At 33.4% G+C, this 27,370-nt stretch overlaps 1 protein-coding gene across 1 annotated transcript in view; it reads left to right on the top strand.

The window, feature by feature from the left end:
- The window catches only part of COL21A1 (collagen type XXI alpha 1 chain), a 155,696-nt gene that overhangs the window by 105,138 nt on the left and 23,188 nt on the right, over nucleotides 1-27,370 (top strand). Inside the window, 4 exon segments of the mRNA XM_033093680.1 lie at nucleotides 105-158; nucleotides 773-826; nucleotides 937-990; nucleotides 11,917-11,970. Coding sequence (XP_032949571.1) covers nucleotides 105-158; nucleotides 773-826; nucleotides 937-990; nucleotides 11,917-11,970 — 216 coding nt within the window.

Here is a 27,370-nt window from a genome sequence, read left to right as displayed (position 1 = left end):
TTATGTTGATGCTGACATATTAACTTTATTGTTTAATTGTTCCTTTTTCTTTAACCTATATGGGAAATATTCATTATTTTCTAAAATTCAGTATTGCCTTTTAGGGTGAAATGGGCCCCAAAGGAGATAAAGGATCACCTGGATATTATGGCAAAAAGGGAAGTATGGATCACAAAACTAAGAATCCATATTGAACTTTCAATGTAATGGAAACAGATAACTTGAATCTCAGTCCTATGCCACCAATATAGCAATTAGCTTTGTTCACCTTTCCCAGAGGATTTATTCAGAACAATGAAAAACAGAGGTGACTGTTATGCGTGGTGTTCTATAAGAAAGAATACATTGTTTTATTGATCATTCTAAACTTTTAAAATACTTACAGAGAAAGAGTCCTTGGGAGTGGTAGCTGCTTAGCATGGTGTCCAGTGAGAATCAATGTTATGGGCCTTTGTGCTTCTTTATATTGAAGGAAGATTATATTCTCTGTACATTTGAAATACACATTGCCTTTTAATTTTTCCAAGATGTGTATGTTTAGATGTTTGTAGTAATTCTGCATCCATCAGTATTTTCAATGTCTTCTGTTTTGTCCACTGCCCTGGTAAAATAATGCTTTACTAATAGTTGCAGGGCTAACACAAGCTGTAGTTCCATGAATTCTGTCCATACATAATGAGGTTAACTTATTCACTTTTCTATTTAAGTACGAGTTAGACTTTTAGAACATTATTGTAAGGTTTGTTTTTCTAAGTGCATTTTTTTAATACAGGGTGCAAAAGGTGAAAAGGGGAATGCTGGTTTTCCTGGCCTTCCTGGACGTGCTGTGAGTTTGATAGAAAAGTTCTTTCACATTTTACTTTAACAAGTATCTTATGGTATCTTCCTTAAAAAATAGTGCAAAAATATGTTAAAATACATGTATTTGTTTTTCAGGGAGAACCAGGAAGACATGGAAAAGATGGATTAATGGGTAGTCCTGGTTACAAGGTATTTACAAAAAAAAAAAAAAAAGATTCTGTAACTTATGAATGAACTTTAGAAAAAGGTACCAATATTTGACTTCTTTACATATGACACTGATATAAAATTAATGAGCTTTACTGCAATTTAGAAATGGTACTAAATTTCTTTTGAATCTATTGTGAATTTGCGTGTGTTAGAAATAAAATTTCTATGTATGTATGTATGGCATGAGGTAAAAGTCAAGGTTCATTTTTTTCTATATGGAGATCCAGTTATTCCAGCACCATTTATTGAAAAGACTATCTTTTCCCATTTAATTACATGAGCATTTTTTCCAAATATCAATTGATCAATATCTGTGTGGAACTTCTTTTGGACTCTTGGTTCTGTTTCAATAATCTATACCTCTGTCCTTCCTCGACAGCACACTCTCTTGATTACCATAGCTTTAAAATAAGTTTTTAAATCAGGTAGTGCAAGTACTCTGTTTTTACATTGTAGTGGGTATTGTAGATTCATATACATCTCATACAATCTTTGGTACCAACTTGAAATTTTTTACAAAGAATCCTACTGAGTTTTTAAAATAAGCTTTTTAATTTGGAATAATTATAGATTTATACAAAAGTTGCAAATATAGTACAGAATTCCCTTAAACGCTTTACCCAGTGTCTCCTGATACTAACATATTACTATGGCACATTTGTAAATAGTAAACCATTATTGACAAATTGCTGTAGACTGAACTCAATACTTTATTTGGGTTTCATTAGTTTTCGACTACTGTTCTTTGTTCCAGCATCCAATCCAGCATCTGCCACATTGCATTTGTTTGTTATGCCTTCTTAATCTCCTCTGATCTGTGATAATTTAATAGTCTTCTCTTGTTTTTCATGACTTTCACAGTTTTAAGAAGCATTGGTTAGATATTCTGTAGACTGTCAATCTGGGTTTGTCTGAAGTTTTTCTCATGATTAGCCTGGGATTATGTTTTTTGGGGGGAAGGAAGGGAAGGATAATACAGAGGTGAAGTGCCTTTCTCATCATATTTAAGAGTATATGTTATTCATGTCAGTAATTATTGGTTTTATTAACTTTGACAATTGGTATGGTAGTATCTGCCAGAGAAACCTGACATTTTACCATACAGTTACAGCTTTTGTCTTCCTACATTCTCTTTGGAAGCAAGTCATCAAGTCCAGTCCCTTCTGAAGAGAAGGAATGGGAGTGGAATTAAATTCCAACTCTTAGAGAGGAGGTTATCTACATATCTTTACATTTATTTGAGGGGAGTTGCTGTGGTAATGATTTTGAGTCTTTCAATCTTAGAACATGGAATATAGTTTCACTTGTGTAAGTTTTCTTTAATTTATTCCAGCAATGTTTTATAGTTTTCAGTGTACAGATCTTGCATGTCTTTTGTTAAATTTATACCCAAGTATTTTATTATATTTTTTCATACTCTTTTGAATAGATGTTTTAAAATTTTATTTTTCATTTGTTTTTTTTTTTGCTAGTGTATGAAAATACATACACTACAATTTGTTTTGGTGTATAGATTATATATCATATATCTTGTAATATTGCTAAGCCCACTTATTGGGTCCTGCAACTTTCTTTGTAAATATCTTGGGATTTTCTGCGTCGATGATCATATTGTCTGCATGTAAAGACAGTTTTCTTCTTCTATGCTAATTTAGGTGACTTTTATTTATTTTAATAGTTTTATTGCACTGATAAGGCCCTCTAATAAAATATCAAATAAAAGTGGTGAGAACGTACATTCTTTTTTATTATTAAAATTTATTGGGATGACAATGGTTAGTAAAATTACATAGGTTTCAAGTGTACAACTCTGTAATACATCATCTGTATATCACATTGTGTGTTCACCACCCAGCGTCAGTTCTCTTTCCATCACCATATATTTTACTCCCTTTACCTTCTTCTAGTATCCCTCCTCCCTCCTTACGTTCTGGTAACCACTATACTACTGTCTGTGTCTTTGAATTTTTGTTTCTTTGTTTGTCTTGTTCCTTTGTTGCTTTCAGTTTTATATCCCACATATCAGTGAAGTCACATGGTTCTCGACTTTTTCTGTCTGACTGATTTAGCTTAGCATAATAATCTCAAGATCCATCCATGTTGTTGCAAATGGCACTATTTCATCTTTTCTCATGGCAGAGTAAGTATTCCATTGTGTATATATACCACATCTTTATTCAATCATGTATCGAAGAACACCTTGGTTTCCATGTCTTGGCCACTGTAAATAAAGCTTCAGTGAACATCGGAATACATATATCTTTACAGATAAATGTTTTTTTTAACACATGGCCTGCGTTAAAGGAAATACTGAAGGAGGTTGTTCCTTCAATATAAAAAAAACACCACAAAAGAATATGAAACCATAAGCAATATTATGAACAGATAGACAGAAGCAGGAAATGGCAACCCCAACACAAAATAGAGCACTATGCACTTAAACATAACATAAAGGGTAAAGGAAAAAAAAACATTAAAAATTAAAAAAAGAGAGCGTATATTTTAGCCTTCTTTCTGACCTCAGATAGAAAGCGTTCATTTTTCACCAGTAAAAGTTGTTGGTTTTACATAAAAATATTCATCAGAATGAGGAAATTGTTTTTATTCCTAGTCTCTTCATGGATTGTCCTCTTTTTAATTATGATTAGGTGTTGAATTTTGTCAAAAAAATTTTCTGCACTTGAGTTAATTATATGATTTTCCTCCCTTATTTTCTTAAAATTATTTATAACATTAATTGCTTTTTGCAATATTGGGATAAACCCCAATTGCTCATCTTATATTATTGTTTTTATATATTTCTGGATTTAACTTGGAAATATTTTATTAGGAATTTTATATAAACTGTGGTCATGAGGAATATTGGTCAGTAGTTTCCTTGTGATATTTTTGTAAAGCTTTGGTATTCAGGTAATACTAGCTTCTATTTTCTGAAAGCAATTTATGTAGAATTGGTATAATTTCTTCCTTATTCGCTTCGTAGAATTCACCAATGAAACCATGTAGACCTGGGCTTTGTAGGTGTGAGGAAGATTTTAGTTACTGATTAAATTCCTTTTACTTAGAAAAGGAATTTACTTAGAAAAGGAATTTACTATTTACTATTTACATTTTCTTCTTGAGTAAGTTTTGGTGATTTATGCCTTTCAAGGAATTTATCCATTGCATTTAAATTTCAAATTTGTTGTAAATTTTTATTTATAATATTAAATCATTCTTGTCCTTTTAACATAGAATTTATAATGATGTTTTATCTTTCATTCCTGAAATTGTATTTTGTAATGATTTTTTTATTGGCAGTTACAATTGAAATCAAGCACCTGAGGGTTTTTCCTCATCTTCCCCTCTGCCATTTGCCTGATGTTTTTGTTTTTGTTGAGTAGTTCTTTAATAACTTTCTCTTATTTCTTATGTGAAAATTGTTCTGCTTAAGCATTTTATCTTTCTCGTAGGGTGAATAATAGTAAACTTCATTTTCTTAGAAAATTAGCCATTCCCTCTAGATTTTTCAAGTGTTTTGTGTATTATGCAAATTCCTCTCATGATTTAAAAAATGTTCTTTCTGTTTCAATGAATATTCTCCCTTTGTCATTATTTACTTTGAATATTTATGCTTTTATTTTTCACTTTTTTTCTTGATTTTGTGAACTTCTGTATCCTCTATTATGTTGGCTTTTATTAAAAAATCCAACATTGTAATTAATTATTCACTTCACTGATTTTTCCTTTTTTTTTTACTTTTATTTATACTACTTATTTCTTTTTTCTTTTTTCGTATATTTTTTCTAGCTTTTATAATTGAAAATTGAATTAATTTATTTTCATTCTTTTACAATTATTTTGCTCTAGTTAACTCATAACTATTTTTCTGAATATTATTTCAGTTGAATTACCTTGATTTTAATGTACAACACTTTCATTAACATTATTGTTGGAAATTCTTCACTTTTGGCTTTATTTCCCTTTTTTAAGAGTTGTTTAAAAGTTAAAAATTTTTTTAGATTGAAAGTGCTTTAATTTTTTGATTCTATTGTCAATTTCTGGCTTTCTTGCACTGAATCGGAGAATGTTATTTGTATAATTTCTTCTTCATGAGATTTATTATTTTTCTTTGACCAATTTTTTCTTTGATTTATTATATGTTCAATTTTCAAGAATGTTCCCCGTGCATATGAGAATGTAAATCTCTTTTTCTTTGAAAATGTGCAACTCAATATATCTTTGTAAAATATTCTTTACTAAAGATCTTGTTTAGATATCCTATATACTTAGTTTTGGTTTCTTTGACCTTAGACAGAGAGTGGTGTGCTAGTCTCTTCTTAGTGTGTATTCATCTGTTTCTCCTTCCATCTTCTGTTTCATGAAAGTGTTTTTTATTTTGTTTGTTGCATAGATAGTCATAACTGTTACATCTTCATTTTTTAACTGTGGCTTTAGTATTACAAAATGTCTTTTTTTTGTCTCCTTTAATACATTTTAGCTTTAACTTTAAATGATACCTATTGTCTATGTCACAATTAATGAATTTATTCTATTTCCCCCTTTTCATTCTCCTTTTCTTCATCTGTTTAATCATGTTATTTCTACTTTTTCAGATCATAAAATATTTAAAAACTATTTTTCCAGTCTTTCTTCATCTTTGTTTTAGATTTGCAAATAAACATATTCAGTGTTCATCATCATCCCCTTGACCAATATTCCATAATTGTAATATGGGTTTGACGAAGCTCCTTCTCTGATGTATTCCTTAGGAAGGGCATGTGAATACAGTATTCTCTGAATTCTTATATTTTAACATATTTTTCTATCTTCTTGTTACTTGAGTGACAACTTGGCTAACCATAAAACCCTTACCTTGCTGTTTTTCACTGTTTTTCCTTAAATTTCTTTAATATGTTGCTCCACTGCTGTCATATATGTTGCTGATGTCAACTTAATTGTCTTTCTTTCCTTTGTAAGTGGCTTTGTTTTTGTATGGAAGCCCAGAGGTTTTTTGTATTTTGGTTTTTGTTTTAACTTTATAATTAAACTCTAATAGCATAATTTATGTCTCAAAATTCAATTCCTCTCCTGGGTATTTGCCCAAAAAATCTGAAAACATTTATCCATAAAGATATGTGTGCTCTGATGTTCACTGCAGCTTTATTTACAGTGACCAAGACATGGAAACAACCAAAGTGTCCTTTGATAGATGAGTGGATAAAGAAAATGCGGCATATGTGCATAATGGAATACTATTCTGCCATAAGAAAATATGAAATAGTACCATTTGCGACAACATGGATGGATCTTGAGATTATTATGCTAAGCGAAATAAGCCAGACAGAAAAAGTCTGGAACGATATGATGTCACTGATATGTGTTATATAAAACTGAAAACAACAAAAGAACAGGACAAACAAATGAAGAAACAAAAAGTCATAGACACACACAATAGTTTAATGGTTACCAGAGGGTAAGGGGGGTGAGGGGTGGTAGTTGAGGGTAAAGGGGATCCAATATATGGTGATGGAAGGAGAACTGACTCTGGGTGGTTAACACACAATGTGATACATAGATGATGTAATACAGAATTGTACACTTGAAATCTATGTGACTTTACTAACAATTGTCACCCCAATAAACTTGAATTAAAAAAATTTCAATTATCCCCAAATCCTTTCAATAAGTAGATTCAGGGCTTCTTTTAATTCTGGAATGTTTTTTTGCATTTTAGTTTTAAAAATAACTTTTAAAAAATTGTTTTGGTTTATGTCTCAAGACTCCAGTTATAGATATGTTGAGACTTACTGGACTGTCTCTAACTCTGCCACTTTTTGATCCTTTTTATCTTTGCTAAAATTTCACTTTTATTGGCTATGTTTAATTTCCTCCTTAATATCTTTTTAAATTTTAAATCTATTCTCCCTTGGTTTCTAGTAATGCAATCATAATATCTGAGATAATTTTGTCTTTTCAATTTATTTCCTGAATTAATTTAATTCTTATTTCATATATTCCTTTTTGTACATCTGAAAAATGCTTGTATATTGTTCATTCAAGCAGCAGCATTTTGTTGCAGTTCTCTTCTGCTTCATGTTTATTTTTGTGTCAGGGAAATTTACTGAAATGTTTTGATTCTCTTTTTCTATTTTTTCTTTTAATAGTTTTGTTTGGATATTGTCTGCCAATTCTTTTTCAGTTTGAAATGTCATGTATATTTAGACTTGCAATAGTAGGCAGGGATGTAAAATTTTCTGTGGCTCCCTTTTTATGTATGGTGAAGTTAGAAGTTTTTTTAATCAATGGAATTATTTATTGGGAAGGGTTTAGTATTTCTTTTGAGGAGGTGGGGAAGTGAGAATTATAATGTGTTCATTTAAGATTCTTCTGACACATCCACGAGTAGATGTCCAACAAGTAGTTAGATCTAGATAAGGACCACCATCTTATTGGAAGGAGAATGAAGGGGATACTGAACAGAGTTGGAAGGGATTACCTTAGGTTGTATGATGGATACCTGTTTCACTGTGAGAAAAAAAAAAGAAAAAAGAATGGATGGATGCAAATGCAGGTTAAGCGTGTTAGTTTGGCGGTAGTATGTTTGGTAGTATGTTTGACTTTTTGTTTTCTCTAAGGAAGTGGGAGTTGTCCTTTGTTGAGAGAGGGGACAAAAAGGTTGCATAACTTACTGGCTGGGTAACTTTTATATATCTGTGGGGAAAATGTGACAGAGTGGAGATTAAGGAAATATAGAAGCTACATTGAAGTCTAGTTGAAGCTGGAAGTTAAAATCTGTGTGACTGTTGTACTATTTTTTCCCCTCCCTTGGCTGTACTTAGAAGCCCAGGCATGGGTCTGAAGAGGCTTTCAGTTTGATTTACTCGATATTGGAGTTTGCATAAGCAAGTGAAGGAGATGAATAGGTAAAGGGGTGACAATTTTAGTTGGAGAGCAATTGAAATACTGAAATGTGTTTAAACTGGATAGGAAAAGAACTAAACACAGGAGAGGATAGATTGTAACAAAAGACATAATTTATTGTATACACACTACATGCCTGGCTCTTTCCCCGGCACTTTATATGTACTTTCTCATTAGTACCATAAATCATTACGAGTTATAAGTAAAAAAATTTGCCCTTTTACAGGTGAGGAAACTAAGGAATGGAGAGATGAAGTAATTTCCCAAGATCATGTAACTATAATTAAATAAGTAATGAAAATTTCTTTCACCAAATTGTTGAAAAACCATGTGATATCCAAATAATCTTTTCCAAATTTAGAAAATGGTAATTTAACTATTGACTACAGTTTTTATGACATTTTAACTAGATTAAAATATGGACCTTATTTTTGAAAATACTCATTTCACCTAAATTATACTGCCAAACCACAGCAGTACAAATATAAAAATAATGTTGAAGTGCTAAAACATATCATAAAAGTAAAGGATTGTTAAAACCCAATTTTTTCAGTGGCAATAGAGTAGCCTACTTTTATGGATCTTCCCTTCTGTGCTTAGAGCTGTGCAAGGCACTTTCACAAAGGCTCTTATTTATGTATTTTTTAATTTAAAAAAATACCTATGAAATTAGGAGTATTAATGTCATTTAGACATTAAGACCAGATTAAGAGAGATTAAAGAATTTACTCAAAAGTGCAGTCAGTTACAAGGCAGAGCTAGAATTCCAGGCCTAGTCTATGTGATCCTGTGTATGCGTGATGCCTTCCAAATTTCGTGTCTGTTTATTTGGTCAGCCAGGAAAAGCTTCCCTACCTTACATCTTCAGTTTAACCTCTGGCATGCTAGAGATTTGTCTGCATACTGAGAATAAACCATGCAGTAAGATCAAAGTCAAAATAAAGTGTTTACCATGTTTCCCCGAAAATAAGACCTAGACAGACAATCAGCTTTAATGCATCTTTTGGAGCAAAAATTAATATAAGATCTAGTCTTATTTTACTATAATATAAGACCGGGTCTTTATAATATAATACAACATAATACAATATAATATAATGTAATATAATATAATATAATATAATATAATATAATATAATATAATGTAATATAATGTAATATAATATAATACCGGGTCTTATATTAATTTTTGCTCCAAAAGACGCAGTAGAGCCGATTGTCCAGCTAGGTCTTATTTTCGGGGAAACAGGGTAATAACAAGTGAAGATCTTCTTCAAAATTAAATTATATTGTAATGGTCACACATCTTCCACCTGATTTTGAAGGTTGCTATGGCCACAAACTAAATTACTCGCCACACCCTTTTATTTTTTGTGGGTATCAAGGACTACAGCATGAAAGGAGATACACAGGCAATACAAGTTTTATATGTCTGTTTTTAGTTAAATTTCCTTCTTAAACATAACTGGTTTATTGTGGAATAAATCATCTTTGATATTAGCTGTAGAAATTAGGTTGAGGAATAATGTTTAGCATGACATCTTCTCAATGTTTAATATCAAGCAAGAAGTTAGTATTTGTAAACAAGGGGACATACCGTCTCACATATAGTCTTACATTCTGTTCAGCACTATTCTAAGTGATTAAAAAAAGAAAGGAAAAAAACCTCATAGAAGATGTGTTTTCTGCCTTTAAAGAATGTGCAATTCAGAAAAACAACACCTACATAAACAAGGCTCCTGCTGAACAACCTGGTTATTGTAAAATTCAGTGCCAAGTGTAAAGCTATAAAATGCCATTGTACTTCACAGAGAAAGGCAATGGTAAGAGCAGAATGGGTGTGTAAGTCTCTGTCTTGAGATCTGAGCTAGAGCAATGGTTCTCAAAGTAAGGTCCCAAGACGAGCAGTAATAACACCTCCTGGAACTTGTTAGAATTGCAAATTTTCGGGATCCACCCCAGACCTGTGGAACCTTGGGTGGGGATCTACAAGCTGCAGTCTAATAAACCCTCCAGGTGATTCCAATGGCAGCTAAAGTTTGAGAATCATTGCTGTGGATTATAAAGAATTGGTGATACTTTGTTGATACAATTCTGCATCATTCTGATTATCTGTCCTAACAACAAATAGGAAGACTAAAGATAAACTAAATCCGCTAATAATTGTGGGATTTCATTATTGATAAACCTTGCTGATGATTAGTGTTTTTGAAAGAAAACCTCCTGTTAATTGGGTCAATAGTCAGAGAAATAAAAGAGAGTTTTACCAAGTGAAGTAGTCATGTAATCCCAAATGACTTGTTTTCACTACTTGACAACTGCCCTCCCCCCTTTACTTAATAGAAAAATCTGAACTACAGATTTACTTACACACATCATAGATAATAGTACCTGGCTGTAGGGGAAGTAAGTGGCCTAATGACGTACCGCTGTGCCAGTGTTCCCACATCATCTTAGCAGCTTGAGAGCTGTAAAGACAGATTTCTGGGCTTCACCACCCAGAGGTTCTGATTTGATAGGTCTGCAGGAGGGCCCGAAAGTTGCACTTTAAATAAGTTCCCACATGAAGTGAAGCAGATCTGGTTGGTGTGGGGCCAGACTGGAGAACCACTGACTTGGATGAGTCCTCCTGACTACAGATGTGAGTGTTGAGTTCACATAGAGTTATTGCATTATTTCCTGTTGTTTTAGGACTTGACATATCTCTTTTCTTTAAATTTTCAGGCTTTGAAATCTGTAGCTTTTAAATTAAGTGGATCCAACACACATCTTTTTTTCTCTTTGATATTTTCATAAGCTTTTCTGTAGCATCATTGGATCAGCAGGAACTTCCTCCCCCCAATTTGGTTAATTTACAGGAAACATTCTTTGCTCCCTCTATTTTCAACTGTCAGCTAGTGTTTGTAAATAAAATTGGAACAGATGAAATACTTGGCTTTAGTTGGCATTTCACTGTGCTAAGAATTCATAAAATGCAAGAATTCGTGAAATTGGGAGAATCAGTGTTTATATACTGTGATATGGTTGAATTTTTTTCCAAGTGTTGATTATATTAGCCAAATTTTATTGGTTCTTCCCTCTGTGGTGCATTTTCTATGATTTGGGGGAAATTCATTAGAATGTGAAACTATGGAAAATAGTGTTGGCATATGGTTCAGTACGTTTATTCTGAGACTCTTCCCCTAAATCTATCTCAGTTCAGGTATTTGAGGTATTTACCAAAAAAAAAAAAAAAGCTTTTGTTTTACTGTCTCTCTTGCTCTCATATAGGATGAAATGTTCTCCCTGGTATGAAATAAGTGTGGCATAATTGTAGAGAACTCTACTTGTTATAATTAATCATTTCGCTGGACAGAAACAAAATCATGGCTCTTAATGACTGTTAGGTTTCAAAAATCCTAAATTTGGGAAAAACTTTTAGGATGTTAAAAGGTGGATCTAAAATAAAATGCTTAAATAATTTGAGCATAGAAATTTAAAGATGTACAACTGAAAATTATAATTTTGATAGCTACCTAAAATTACACATATTTGATTTTTCTTTAAATAGGTAGATACTAAATTAGAGTGTCAAAATTTTCATGTAATAACCTATAAATAAAAAATGCAACTCTTGGGAGACAAGGTCAAATTAGGTCAATAAAGTGACAAATTTCAAAGTAAATATGAAAACAAAATGAATATTAAAAAGATTGACATAAACCTTGGTCACATTTATTTTGAAGATTAGAGTAATGTCCTATTCTCATTAGTATATGGTACCGCAGTTATTTTATAACTTAACTATCTGCATCATGTGTAGATTTGATATTTGTATAGTCACTTTATCAATTTCAGAGTAAGATATTTGATGTCAGGAAAAGTTAATGTGAGTAATCTAGAAGTCATTTTCATTTTCCAGTTTGTATCGCATATGCTTTATTATATAATGTTCTAACATATACTGTGATTTTATAAGCTTGCCTGAAAATGCAATTCTTTATTTCTTTTCATCATTAAAAGGGAGAAGCAGGACCTCCGGGTGCTCCAGGCCTGGATGGATCACAGGGAGAACCTGTGAGTACCTTCCCAATTCAGTTCTAAAGGACGAAGTTCTTTTCCTGTCATGAAATTTTCGACTAAATTCTCCTCCTGGATGCCCTATTCTTGTTCAGTGACTTCCAGATTTGGAAGTTGTAGAAGCTCTTTGTGGAGTGATTTAAAATATTGAAATATTTAATCCTCTTTTACAAACCAGGATGACTTTTGCTAGCAGGAAATCTTTGTGCAGTATGAATTGGAAGCCCTCACAAACGAGTATTTAACACAACAACATGGTTCTTTGCTGTGCCTTTAGGTCAATATCATTTTGACACTTGCTTCTTATTTTTTAGTATCTAGGATCGTGTGTTCAATAAGAACCAGGGTAAAGAAACATATGATTGAGAAAGCACTGAATCCGTATCCTGGATATATGTATTCTTCGCAAGTGTGCCAGATGACTGAACTTCACTAGTTTGGAAATATAGTTATTCCTATAACTCATGGCCAACACTGAAATACCACCAGATCTCATTTTATTTGTCATCATTAGCTATCTTCAAGGAATTTGCAATTTGTTTTGGGGGCAACTAGGTCAAGAAATTAAATAATAGCCACAGTATATTGCAGTTTATCACAAATTATTCATTCGAGTGCTCAGAATCTGAACATTGACTATAAGAGGGAGGGAGGAATCACAGAGGCTTCTTAAATAGGGTAGAAGGATTGCGCTCTTAGAATCACTCAATCAAATATTCATTGAATTCTCATTTTGCATATTGTAATGCACTGGGGCAAGTTCTCATAGCTACTGCCTTCATGGAGCTTATAGTCTAGTTTGGGAGACAGGAAAAATGATGCAAATAATTACCAACCTGGGGCAGTTTACAGTAAATGCTAAATATGGTCTCTGCCACATTTCAGCTGTGTGAGCTTGGACAAATCACTTCACATCCCTTGAAAACCTTTTCTCCTCATCAAAAAAGTGTACATACTTGTAGTGCCTCCTTCACAGGGTTGTTGTGAGGCTAACATGGGAAACGTGAAAAAATTTGTGAAAACATTGCACAAATGCATGGGGCTATCCTAAATGTTGAAGGCTGTAGGAAGGGCATCTTGTACCATGAGGTGATGGAAAAATTTTTACCAAGGGTTTGGGGCTAGATTTGGTCATGAAAGGACTGGAAATGAAAGGAAGGCAAGAGGAGGGACTAATGTGAGTAAAGACACATGGGTAGGATGGTCAAGGGTGTGCCCAAGAAATAATGAAATGATCTCAATGATCCTGTAAAGGATCCTGTACAGGGTCCTTATTGGGTGGTAGGGAGTAAAGTTAGGGAGGTGGTTAGGTCATAACATGGAGATCCTTGACGGTGAACTTGGGGAGCAAACTTTATTCACTTGCCTTGGGAGTTTTATGAGTAAAAAAAGAATAACGTGATGAAAAGTAGTGCTTTAGAGGCAGTTATGAGCTATTGGCCTATGCAGAATGTATCAAAAAGAGAAGCAGTAGGAATCAGGACACTGATTAGCTACATGTTAATTATATTAACACGTTTGGCTATTTTGACAGACTGGGCATGGGCGAGTAAGTCCTCAACTAGGGTGTTAAGGGAATGGGAAGAATTCAGTCGGGATAGTATGAGCTCAAGTATCTGACCCATAATCACTACTAAGGCATAATTCTAGGACTCAGTGACTAGAATTGAGACTGGATATGTTTATATTTTTGTTTCAGGAAAATATAAAATATACGTGTGTGTGCTCATGCGTGTGTGTGTGAAGACAAGAAGAGGGTTGGGTAGGGGGAGACAGAGAGGTGAAAGAAGGTGAAAGGGAAGAGAGAAATAAGAGACAGTGAACCTGAGAGCCAGGTTACAATTTGAGTCCATTGTTTTCGAAATGTTTGTGTTAATTATATGTCATCCTTAGTGACTCATGTTTTTCTACAGAAGCAGTGTTATAAACGGCAGACTAACCAGGATGTCTGTGTAAAGCATAATTATTTCCTTTGGAAATAATGCTATTATGATCCTGTTAATAAAACCAAACAGGAAAAAAAATAAGTAGGAGATGAGGAACACTTGAGGGGATGATTTCCCCTCTCAAGGCTGCCTGTTCCTTACTGTCAGACAGAAGCAGACCCCGATTTGCATTTTTTCCTGTCCTGCCCGCTCCTACTTTACTCAAGACTTACCCCTGTCTGGAGCTTTGGCGTTAGTATAGATTTCCATCCCAGGCAATGTGGGCCTTCAGATTTCAACCCAACATTTAGTACATTCAAAGAATATGAAGGCATTGGGTTTAGTGAGGAGAAAAACATAGGGAATGGCCCATGGAAGCGTATAGCCTCGTATGGAGATAGACAGTAAAAGGGTAAAGAAACAAAAACTCAATTACAAAGTTCTAATAAATGACAAGCAAGGAGTTGAAACAGGGGGTAATAGCAGAGGGATAGTGAAGGTTATTTAGATGTAATTTTTTCCTTCTAAACCAACCAGATAGAAAACTGGGAGCTACCATAATGTGAGACTCTTTAATTCCTCTCCCACCCAACCCCACCAGATCAGGGAGGGCAGGAAAGAATCCCCTGTCCCTTTTCTCCCACTTCTCTCTCTTTCCTGCTAAACAGTGGAGAGGAAGTTAAGTTTTCTATGCCAGGAGACATATGCCAGGAAAACAATAAATTAACCCTCTAAAATTTGGATATAATTCTTCTGGTCTTTATTCTCTTCCAATTAAGAACATAGAACATTACAGACTATTTTGTTATTTTGACAATTAATGGAAACTTGGTTGTTAGAAATACCATCCTGTGAAGAGTAATCTTTACCATTTGTAGGGAAGCTTTAAAAACAGGAAAAAAATGAAAGTTTATGTATTTGGTGATGCCAACAAATGAAGATTCTTCTGTTGCATGTGGATGCTGGTTTTAAGTATTTATAATGACTGATTTGGCCCCACTAAAAAGGACATGTTCATTTTATTTGTTCTATAATGTGGCAGCCAAGAGAATTAACGGAACTTAAGTTGGAAGGACAGAAGCTCTTAGAAAAATGCTTTAAAGCTAGTTAAACACAGCTTATCACAGCCAAATGATGGCTCATTCATGTAAGCAGATTGATAAATATGAACACTAACTCCTGGAATTCAACCTGAGGACAAAGGCTGTATTTCATTGGGAAATGATTATACTGCTTTAAAAAACAATTACATTCCAATAACTAAGCTCTGAATTTTAAAGTCTGTATTGGTCAATTATAATAGTAGTTCAGTCCTAAAAGTAACTTATGAGGTCTGACAATTAAGTTCACTAACTCGTCCTAGAAAAAGTGTTACATACCTCATTGCTGAATATCGCTACCATCACTTTCGAAGTATTCTGTTTGGGAAGCTATGCACCGACGCCAGTGCCTATTCCACCCTTCAAAGCAATTTTGGAACTCTTTTTCTGGAATGGCCATCAGAGCTGTCGTCCTATTAACCTTGATGTCCTGAATGTCATCAAAATATCTTCCTTTCAATATTTCCTTTATCTTCAGATAAACAAAGAAGTCATTGGGGGCCAGATCAGGTGAGTAGGGAGGGTGTTCCAATACAGTTAGATGAGCTCATAGATCACAGCATAGTATAAATGTTATGGAGGTAGGACAGTGGGTCTTGCAAAGTTGTAGAAGATGTGTATAACACTACATGAATTTGGGGACACTACTGAAAGGGATGCCTTCTTATTATTTGTTTTTAAATAACAGCATTATGATGATACTGTTCACCAACTATACAATTCCACTTTTTAAAGTGTATAAGGATACATTCTGAAATAAGATGCTGTCTTGGCCAGATTCTGGAAGATAAACAGGAGTTGGCTAGTTTTTTGGCCTGGCAAGGCAGGAATCTATATAGCATATTCTAAAACATAAAAGTACTAGTAAAAAAAAAATTATGATACTTTGGGAAAAGTTGTCACTAGTTCAGGCTTTAAGGATACATGGAGGAGATGGGATAGACATACCAGATGAGTTTGTAGAGGTAGGCAGATGCCAAATCAAGAAAAGACCTTATCGATCTATGTTATTTGGACTTGAATCTGAGGGTAGGACAGCCATTTTGAAGGTTTTAAGGGAAGTGAGTTGATCAGATTTAGAAAGTTTTAGAAAGATCACTCTGACAGCAAAATAGAGAGTACAGAAGGTGAGCTGAGGTAGAGGGCACAGTTGGTAGCAGTCTGGCAGAGCTCTGTCACCTCCAGTACCAACGAAGGCAAGAACATTCCGAGTTGGGAGGGGGAGAGTGGAACTATTTCAAATGAACTAAAAGGTACCAGTAGAGCTCAAGGGTCAATTGGATGTGAGTAATATGAAAGAGGATGGCTCTCAAAGTCTTACCACATGGATGGAGGCACAGGAAGACCAAGCGATAAACAGGAAATTGAGCAAGAAGAATCAGTTTTGACTGGGGGAGGTTATCCTAATATATTTTCAAGTGGAACAAATTTAGGTAACATTAAAGGCTGTGAAATAGAACTAAGCTTTGGCTAACTAGAATAGCCATGTAAAAGTGGGGACTCCTACAATTCAGGTAAGAAACAGTGGGTCAGATTCAAGTAACGTTTGTAAGAATTTCTGTGAATACTAGATGTTGTAGGTTGAGAAATGCTTTGCTTTCACAGAAAGATATCAGACCCTTATACCTGAAATCTGTAAATGTTGTCTTATTTGAATAAAGGGTCTTTGCAGGTGTAATTAAAAGTCTTGTGATGGGGAGATTTTCCTGGATTATGTGGGTGGGTCTGATCCAATCAGCAATGCCTTCTGAGCAGAACTGACATCTCTCAGAGGAGTCAAAGAGATCCCTATGGCTGAGATTGGAGTGATGAGGCCACAAGACAAGGAATGTTGGCAGCTACTAGAAGATGGAAGAGGCAAGGAGTGGAATCTCCCCCTAGAGCCGCTGGGGTGGGCGGTGTACAACCCTGTCTACATCTTGACTTCTGACTTCTGGCCTTCAGAACTGTGAGAGAATAAATTGATGTTGTTTTAAGCCAATAAGTTTGTGGTAATTTTTTTATAGCAACCAAAGGAAACCAGTACACTGGGCTTTTTATCTAGTCTAATCCTTATCATGTATGTAATGAACCTGTGTAATTAGTCACATCAGTACAAACGGATACATATTGCAAGCTCTTGGTCGCACATGTATTGATCAAAAACATTTGGACTTAAAGCAAGCAGATAAATAGGTTTAAATGACAGTTTGGTTGAAAGCAAGGCTCCGGCTCTTAGTCATCATCCATATTTTTTGTGTCATCAATTTTTTTAAACCCTCATGTGTTTTCAAAAAGTTATTTGTATCCATTTCTCATTTTTCTACCTTTTTGCATTACTCTGTTTAGTAACTTTTAGCCCACAGGTCTGCTCTGTACTATTCGTCTTATTGCAAAGTTGGAATAATTGAAAGGTCTGATACGTAATGTATAATGTATGTAAACCAGAGTTTAAAAATAGAATACTAACTATTGTCACCCCAATAAATTTTATAAAAAAAGAAGAGCAAAAAAAAAATACATAATACTATATGAATATATATGCATAAGAAAGGATCTACATGATAAACATGTGGTTTAATTGTGTTTCAGTTACTCTGCTTATATTTTCCCCCAGGTTGTTTTTTGATGTTATGTTCTGTTTTTCATTTTCCCCTGTGAACATGGTTTTGTAATACATTATACAAATTTAAGGCCTGGATCTTGAGTGTTTTATAGCATTTCTTTCTTATTAAAAGATGGTTAGTTTGTCAGATTACATTTTCATTTTTGTGCCTTGGGATGGATGAAGAGCAGTCAGATTGCTTCAAGGAATCCTCAGTGGTTGGAAATGTGTTTTCCTAACTTCTCATAAAATCACTCTGATTTTATCTTGGGCAGTTAGGTGGATGGGTGGCGGGGTGTTGTACAGAGAGTGTAGGGCAGCATCACACTAAATTTACCAGTAGTCAAAAAATGGTAACTGGAAACAGTTACCAATCAGATTTTAGACCAAATTATCATGTTGGCCGGCTTTCTGCATTGGCCAGTTGTGGCTGACACAATTACCTGCAGTAGCAGTGTTTCCACTGCTTCTTTGTTATAGCTCTTCTTGTGCTCAGTGGCAATGACATCTCGTATTTAGTGTAACGTTTTCCCTCAGGCAGCTGAGCCAGTCAGTGCTAGTTCTCTGCTCACCAGCGAGCCCCACTGTGCACAGGGAGCCTTATGGCTCATGGTGATGATATGTAGGTGGGACTAGGGTTCTACTCTTTGAGCCGAGATCCCTGGAGCTCCGTGAGGATGAGAAAGGATGCCACGTTTTCTGAATCTATGGAGGTGAGCACATACTTCTTACTTAATGATGTCTCAAGCATTTTTATTCTGGAAATGTTTGCTGTGCCATTTCCAGGAATAAAGACTTGGGATCGCTGTATTCTATTTGAGGACGTTGGCATATAGAGGCTTTTGTTTCCTTTCCTCATGCCTTTCGAATTCTTGCTAAACCACACATTATGTTTGTCTTCCTGGTGTAATGTTAACTGCTGAGCCCTTCCAAGTCACCACTGACTTAAGGGACAAGTAGGACTTTTGTTTGATCACCATTTCTGCGGTGTGATTACTTGTTATGACATTTTCATGCATAAAATTCTGGGGGGATGTTAATGTTGAACGGCTATGGTGGTTTGCCATGAGGAATAATCCACTTTATTGTGCTAGTAACATGGAGATGTCTTTATTTGCCCACTTGACTGTTTTTTAGATTGAGAAGAAAGATAAAGAGGAAAATTACCCAGTAGTTCTGTCCTTGTTCTTATTTGATTTGCAATTGTATGGCAAGCTTTTTAAGGTCTTTTGTACATATTTGTAACGCTTTTTCCCACTCCTCTTGCAGGCACCAGGAGTGGCACATCCTTGGTATGTGTTGAGTGGAACAACTTTAACCAAATAACTGCTGTTAAGAATTTCATGTGACACTTTTAGTATGAAGGGAAGCCACATTTAACAATGTAGGAAATTTAATTATTATCATCATAATCCCCTGCTAATTCCAGGGTTAGGTTTTAAAACTTGATTGAGCATAACTCTAAGAATGCATTCTGAAGTAGATTTTACCTAAATAATGTAAATGTCCGATTATCTATGGTTGTGACTAAATTTGTAAGCAACATCTACACTTTTTTGGTCTCCCAAAATATGGCATTTGACATTATAATAACTGCAAAAATATTACATCTTTTCTTTAATCTTACAAAGCAAATGTTGGCCAGTTATCTGTATAAATTAGTTAATTAAGTCCCACCAGGTATAATCACAGATCTGTTTGATTCTTTCCTATTTTAAATGATATCTCAGGCATAGTAAAACCAGACCACCATCAAATAAATTTATAAAGCAACATTGTGGATTTTAAATTTAGAAGCTCTGTGTCTGTGATATTGATCATTTTTGTTGGTGTTTTTTTGAAGAAATCTCTTTAAATGTGGTCGTTGTAAGAACATTGATAAGCATTAAAATATACTTATTATAATCTTTCTCTTCTTTGTTGATTTCTGTATAATTTGAAGGAGGCTTTATTGAGCCCAGAAATAACAAGAGGAATAAATGCAATTGAACATATGAAATGATGCATGATTAATTCTCAGAATGGGTAATATATCCTCTGAGTAAATATGATCTCATTGGTGCTTACGTAGGCACAGTGTTTTCACCGGCATGGGAATTGATTACATCCATCTCTGCTTTGAAGAGAATGGGTGAGAGGAAACTTCTATCACCATCTATATAGCATATTGAGTTTAGATTTCAAGGCTTTGAAGACTTTGACTTTAAAATTATGTTCTTTAGTCACAACGGGGCCAAGGGTGATTTTGCATACTTTTCATTAAAAATCTTTGATATCTAAAAGGGACTCATATGATATTCTTGATTAAGTCCAAATACATTCTCCATTTTCAAAGCATGAAAATATACAATTAGAACAGTGTTGCTCAAGACAAGGCACATTTACTTTGAAACCGAGTTCATTATCCATATAAACTACTATTTGAGCAGATGAAATGAGAATGTTTCACTATCATGCTACTTTCAATGAATTGGGAAACAACTACATTTTTTATGTGACTCATAGTGTACACTTTGGTAACTGGATAATTTCATTCTAAAGATCTTTTTCCTGTTTTTTATGTTTTAATATATATTTTCAAAATGCGTGGGTGTGGTTACCACTTTGAACATCAGGCATATATAATGCCTCTGAGAATTAACACCAGAAAGTCATTCATGTTCTGGATATGTTTAAGGGATGTTAAAACAGATGGGAAATATCTGAGAAACAGTGCTTGGAAATACTCACATTGTTTACATTCATTGCATTTTTATTTTCAATAATGAGGCAAGCACCTAATAATTAGGTAATTGATTGCCAATAGTTCTAAGTACTTAAATCATTTATAAAAATGATTTTTGTTGTTTTGAATACTGAACAGAAGTGTTCCATTGTTTGAAAAAGATATGTGTAGTTAAATCATGTTTAGCTATTTATGCTCTGTTTTAATTTTGGTTAAAAGATTGTGGTTTTGAAATGCTTTTGACATAGATACATGTTTTACCAGTTATATTTAAAAGGTGTGTTTTTAACTAAAGATTATATTAATCATGAGACTAGTATTTATAAACACATTATAGAAGTCATGTACTACAATAATAGTTCACAATGAATTTAGTCTGATGGAAAATATCTACACAGGATATTAGAATGTGTTTCTTTTAATTTTATTAGAACACAGGGACTAGGCTTTTTCAATGAAATATTTTCTTGCAAATGAAGTAGGAAGAGTAATTTGATAAACTAATATTAAAATAAATCAGGGGAAGGAGTTTTACAATGATTTATTGGTTCTAAAAACTATGAATAATTTCTTTGTTGTAATAGAATTTTCTTTTGTCTACATAAAAAAAGAAGGAACTTAAGGAATGGGTTAGGTGAATCATGAAGAATAACTTCTGAACAATATGTTAAAAAATGGAATGACTAATCATACAAAATGGAAAACCATTTTGTAAGGCTCTACTAAAGAGCCTTAGAATTGTTGTAGATTCTTATTGAGATATATAATCAGGTGCTAATATTTGCTGAGTAATCATAGAATGTACAACATTGTACCAGGTGGTTTCAGATGGAACATTTGTTCTTTAGTTAGGGAATAGAAAATTCACTCAAGAAACATACTCTACAAAAGTGTATACAAAAATCTTGTGGCAGGATAAGACTCTTAAAAGCCATTAAAGAAAAACGAAGTTAATCATGAAAGATGAAGTGTTAAGAATTTTGATCAACAGTTAAAGATTGGTGGGAAAATAATGTTTATGTAGTAGTTTTTAAACAGATATACAATGGTTTATGTGAAAATTTAATTGGTGGATAATCATAAATCAAATCAAAAACTACTTGATGACTCTCTTAGCTTAACACCCAAAATACAGATAATTAATTTTAAAAGTTTTGTGTGCGTGTGTGTGTGTGTGTGTGTGTGTGTGTAGAACACTATTTTTCCAACTGTGATCCATGGAATACCTTAATGAGAACCACCAGAAATGCCAGCTGAATTCAGTTTTCTGGGCCCATCCCAGTCCTGATGAATCAGAATCACAGGCTAAAGCCCAGGAAACTATTTTTAATCGCTGTCCTATGTGAGTCTGATATAAAGTTTGATAACTATACAGAGGCTGTGAAACAGATTAATCAAAATAGGAATATGAAAGTAGTAGAATGAAGTTACCCAGCTGGGGAGAACAATTCATTTTAATGACATTGAGAAAGGAATATGGAATTATGACCTTATTGTCCTTTTAGGTCATATGTGCTCTAATATTTTCCTCTGCCTAAATGAGATTCAGTGTTTCCATGAATGATAATATGAAATCATATTTCCAAATGGATTCCAAACTTAGAAGTTTTTGAAATATAAAAACTGCATCGGCCAAGTTTTTATTTATTGTACATTTTAATTACATTTTATTATTTATATTATTTTATTCATTATTTATATTATTTATTGCTAATTTTTATTATTTAACGTCTCTTAAATAGGCAAAATATATAGAAGTTGTGTTGTAAATTTGAAAGTCTATCTTCACTTACCCAAATCTCATTCTCATAGCCAGAGATAATAGCTGTTATTCATTCAATGAAATTCTTTCCAAATTTATTATTTGCATATTCAAATACATAAAACACATACATATTTTTCAAATAAAAAAATCACATCTATAGAAACTTTAACTTTACAATAGTATGAATGTTTTACCATATGAATTAATAAGAGAATATAAAATCTATCTCATGCCGTTTATAACATGGGTATATTTCATGTAACCTCTCTTATTCATGTTATAGATATTCCCACATACTTATGCAATATTTTTCAGAAAGGTTGTATTTGAAATTACTTCTTCAAAACATAGCCTATGCTTTATTATCTTATTCCTAATTTTAAGTAGAAATGTCTAGTATTTCACCAAGTCTGATGTTTATAATTGGTTTCCCATTGATTCAGATTCAGGTTTCCTAAGTTCTAGTCCTGGATTATTAAGAGTTTGTAATAAATAATGCATGATGAGTTTACAAAATGTATCTTTAGAGATGATTTTGTGTTGTTCCTCCTCTAAATGTTACTATAGTAACTTACATGAACATAATATACGGGTATATTTCTTACTGTTGAATACCCATTGATTGCATCCTGAAACAAGCCCTACTTAATCATGCTCTACTTTTGTTCTAATGCACTGCTATATTTGATTTTCTAAAATAATAGTAAAGCCACTTGCATTTGTAGTAACAAATCAGATCAATTTATAGATTTATTTTTTAGACATTATTTTTGACTGATTTTGTTATTAGGATTATTATGGCCTCATAATTTTAATTTAGATGATCTGCACTTTTTTAATGTCCTGGAGAAGTTTAATTAACATAGAAACCGTCTTGTCCTGGATATTAGATACTATTTCTGTGGTTGACAAAAAATGACTCTCCATCATTAGTGGATACCCACAAAGGTATCCACTTCCTAATCCTCAGAACCTGTGAACATGTTAATATACATGCAAAGAGATTTTGCAGATGTGATTGAGGTTAATGACTTTGAGATGGGGCTGTCTAATCACAAATAGTTAAAAGTGGAAGAAGATGGGTGAGGAATGAATAAAAAATATTCAACTGGAGAAAGACCTGACTGGCCATGGCTAATGTTGATGATGAAGGATGGGCACATGTGCCATAGAATGTGGTGGCTTCTAGAAACTGGGAATGGCCCTCAGTTTATAGCCAGCACAAAAATGGAGACCTTGGTCCTACAACTGCCAGGAATTCAATTCTGCCAGTAACCTGAATGGGAAGGAAATGGGTCCTTCCCTAGAGACTCCAGAAAGGAGTGCAGTCTTGCCAATCCTTAAATTTAGCCCAGGGAAACCCATGCTGGACTGTAAGATAATAAATTGTGTTGTTTATTTTATCATGGTAATTTGTCATGGGTGGTAATTTGTTATGGGTCCATAGAAAACTAATATAATTCCCTTCAATTTTTTTTTCTAGTGAATGCTTATTAGTCTATCTCATTATTTTTCAATAGAAAATATGGGGAAATACAGTATATAAACATAACAGTTCATAATGGGTTGAGTTACCCAATCATGCAATGGTTTAGATATAATAGTATTTACATAATATTTCCAAAATACAAGTTTATAAATAAAAAACACAAGATTACAACTTAGATATAATTTTCAAATAACTGGTTATTTACTTTTTACCATGTAAATTAACTTAGGTTAAAAAATGATTAATTTGTTTTCAAACAAGCTTCATCTTTTATTTGGTGTTTTAAAATATTTTTATTTGATGAAATGTATTATTTTTTTGAAATTTCATATAATTTTCAGATATCAGGAAAATGCTGTACAGCTTCTACTCAGCAACTGAGTCAGCTATAAAGATTTTTGAAAAATCCATGTTCAGTTTTCTCCTTAATGAGAAATTCACCGTATCTGTTTTGAGTTATATAGTGACATTCCATGTGCCCACAAAAGTATGATCTGCACTTATTAGGTTTTCAGAGGATCAGAGCTCGTTTTAGAACGACTCTGATATTACTTTGGAACTTTTCAAATGAAATTGGTGTTTAGTTTTACATATATCTAAATACATATTTTCCTTTAAACTCAGTAGTGTGTTCAACATACATGATTTCAGTTTACTTGCTGATGTAAAGGGGTGGGTTATTGTTCTGGATTTTGGGGTTCAGAGCAGTTATATGACTTTTCCATGATATGACAGTGCAGAGACTGTCCCTGGGTCTCTTATTCCTGTCCTCCTCAACCTACTCTGGGTTTTAAGGTATGTAATTTTAATTTGCTATTTTTTTTTAAGTTGGGTTTTGGTTTTGTTTTTATAAATTTTATTGGGGAATATTGGGGAACAGTGTGTTTCTCCAGGGCCCATCAGCTCCAAGTCATTGTCCTTCAATATAGTTGTGGAGGGTGCAGCTCAGCTCCAAGGCCGGTTGCTGTTTTCAATCTTTAGTTGCAGGGGGCACAGCCCACCATCCCATGCGGGAATTGAACTGGCAACCTTGTTGAGAGCTCACGCTCTAACCCTAATTTGCTAAATATTTGTCATTTTGTCTTGTCCTGAAAAATGAGACGTTTGCAAATCATGTAGAATATCTTCTGGCTTTAAAAAAAATGCATAAATGCCTTTAGATTAGGGCAAGAAATGCCAGTAACATGAAGCAACTTTGCAAAGGGCTGCCAGATAGCTTTCTTTCCCGTGATATCCCTTGTCTCTTTCTACAACTTATTATGTCAAACTGGTAACATTTTCTGTTGTATATAAATATGAGTAGCCCAAGAATATTTACCAATGCATTTTCTATTGAAATTATTTAACATTGGGTAATTTGGGTCCAGTCTCATATGGGTCCTGGTTTATAACCTAGGGAGAATAAATTCATTCAATGTTAATTAGATTACTGTTTTTCCCCTTGAAGATTAAAGAGTAGTAAAAATGTATTTAAGTATTAAAGGGGGTAGTAAAACTGGTAATTTCCTTATTAAGTGTTTATTGCAAGTACGTGTGTATTGGTTTCTTTTATGTCTGGCAGCTATGATTATGACTTACTTCTCTCTAGAGTTACCTTACCATAGAGTAATCTTTTGTACATCATTCATAATGATCTGTCATTGTGTAATTTAAAAAAAAAAATGGATTGAAAATCATTGTGGGTTTCAACTGCAAATATATTTGAAACTTTTGACATTTCTTTTCTGAAAAAAATAGTGATAACGTGTATTTAAAATGTTTAAAAAGCAAAAGTCATTATAGTATTTTTGTGTTATCTAAGTAAGCCAAACATTAAAAGGCAAAGGTAATATTAGTGAGGGGTAATGCCAACATGTTTGCGCCCCCTAGTGGGAAGCCTTAGTTTGCCAGAGTTATCTTGGATACAACAGAGACTTTTGAAAACGAGGGCAGAAAAAGACAAGGTGTAAAGACAAAAGAAAAAAAAAGACATCCTCAAAATGGAGAGAAAAGGACAAATTTTGAGACTTGGAAGATAATTGACTTCATCTATTTTGCATCTTTCAAAGGTCAGGGAAGTGGTATGAAAAGACAGTCATGAAAATCCATTCATTGCAGTGCCAGAACTGAACTAAGCACTTATGACAGTTAATTGATACAACTCAGTGAGGTAGATTCTATTATTTTCTCCATATCTAATGTGGTATATTGAGATTTCAGTTTAAATAACTGGCCTGGAGTCATTTAGCCACTACATAATGGAATGGCTGACTCCAGAATCTAAACTTAACTACTTGCCTCTGCTTCTATGTTTTTTTTTATTAATATTATAATCATTGTAATCTGTGTAGCTATTATTAATACTTTTTCAACATGAGTTTTTCTTTCATTGAATATTTGGGAATGAACAAATAATTTCTTGATATAATAGAAGAAAATATGCATATATTATGCTTCTAATAGTTTGATAACTGTGTAATATTAAACATCTCTACCACTACATTGAAAATTTTGATTTAAAAATGCCATTAATGGGTTAGGTCTGTTTCTAGTACATGGAAAATATTGTATTACTTAAAAGCAGATTTGATTCAAGATACTCTAATTTCAGGGGTAATTAGATACAGCATTCATTACATGTAAGAAAGTATAAAGTGATATTTTGTCTTTTCTAAGTAATGTACCATGGACATACTTCCTTTATTATAAAGTAGTCTTTAGGAAATATGGATCAATCACTTTATTCTAAACTATGTATATCTATTGTTAATGATTTTTTTTGTTGTTTGTTACACAGCAATATTTAATGTTTACAGGGACACTTCTAGAACATTTTTTTCAGGGCAACATTTTCCTCCACAACATTATGGAGAATTTTCCAGTTGACTTTTTGTTCTACTCAAACCCAAAGTGAAATCACAGAACTGGAGGAAATATGGCCCTTTAATCTGACTAAATAAAATACTTGTTTCTGTCTTATACATTTCACAGTTGCCTGAACACAAAACTACACAGGCTGAAAGTGAAATATAAGAGTTTGCTTGGAAAAATATTTGCTCTATGAAGTAATTGTTACTAAATACTTTTGGATTAAAAATACTGGTAACTTTCTAATGCTTTTGAATGATATTTCTGCTAATGTAAAATTGGCAAAGTTTAGTCAATTTCAATAAATTTATTGGGAGCCCAGGAAAATGTTATCTAGGATAATTTTATTAACTAATGGGTATAGCGCTGAATGATTTCAGTTCTTCTGGTTAACCTGTCTCTCAACAGTCTTTTATTCTATGCATCCTTGTGGTGTCAGTTTTGTCAAAAATTGAATTTATAAATGATTTTTACATTTTGTTTTTAATATTAAGCAGTTTTACATATTTTTTGTTTGTTTTTTTATAAAATAAGTAATAATTCTTGGTGTAAGTGGACATAGAAGATATTATAACTTCTTCTCAAATCTATGAAATGTATTTTACTGTTTACTAATTTAAGAAGAAAGACAGTAGGAAAACAAACTGTTTTTCCTAATCTGGAATCTTCCCCAAATACTCTCAATATCTGATACATTGAAATAATGTAAGATTTGTGGCTGTGTCATAATATAGACCAAGATCAGTCTTAGAATTACTCAGATAATAGGGTGTCAAATCAGATCCTGGGAGTGAATGTGGGGGCTCTCAAGGTTTCCTGGGAGGTGGAATCCAGGGTGTTGCTCAGGGATGCCTAGGTATAACTCTATTTTGTTTTCCCAGAGTGAAGATATAGCCTCATTGACTCTGAGATTGGCATTAGAAACAAGAGTAGAGTCGGGATATCTGTAACTAATTTCTACT

Source organism: Rhinolophus ferrumequinum, chromosome 3 (assembly GCF_004115265.2).
Source record: "Rhinolophus ferrumequinum isolate MPI-CBG mRhiFer1 chromosome 3, mRhiFer1_v1.p, whole genome shotgun sequence".
In the NCBI taxonomy this organism is placed as follows: domain Eukaryota; kingdom Metazoa; phylum Chordata; class Mammalia; order Chiroptera; family Rhinolophidae; genus Rhinolophus; species Rhinolophus ferrumequinum.
The sequence above is the reverse complement of the archived record's forward strand: the minus strand, read 5'-3'. Positions and strand labels throughout refer to the sequence as shown.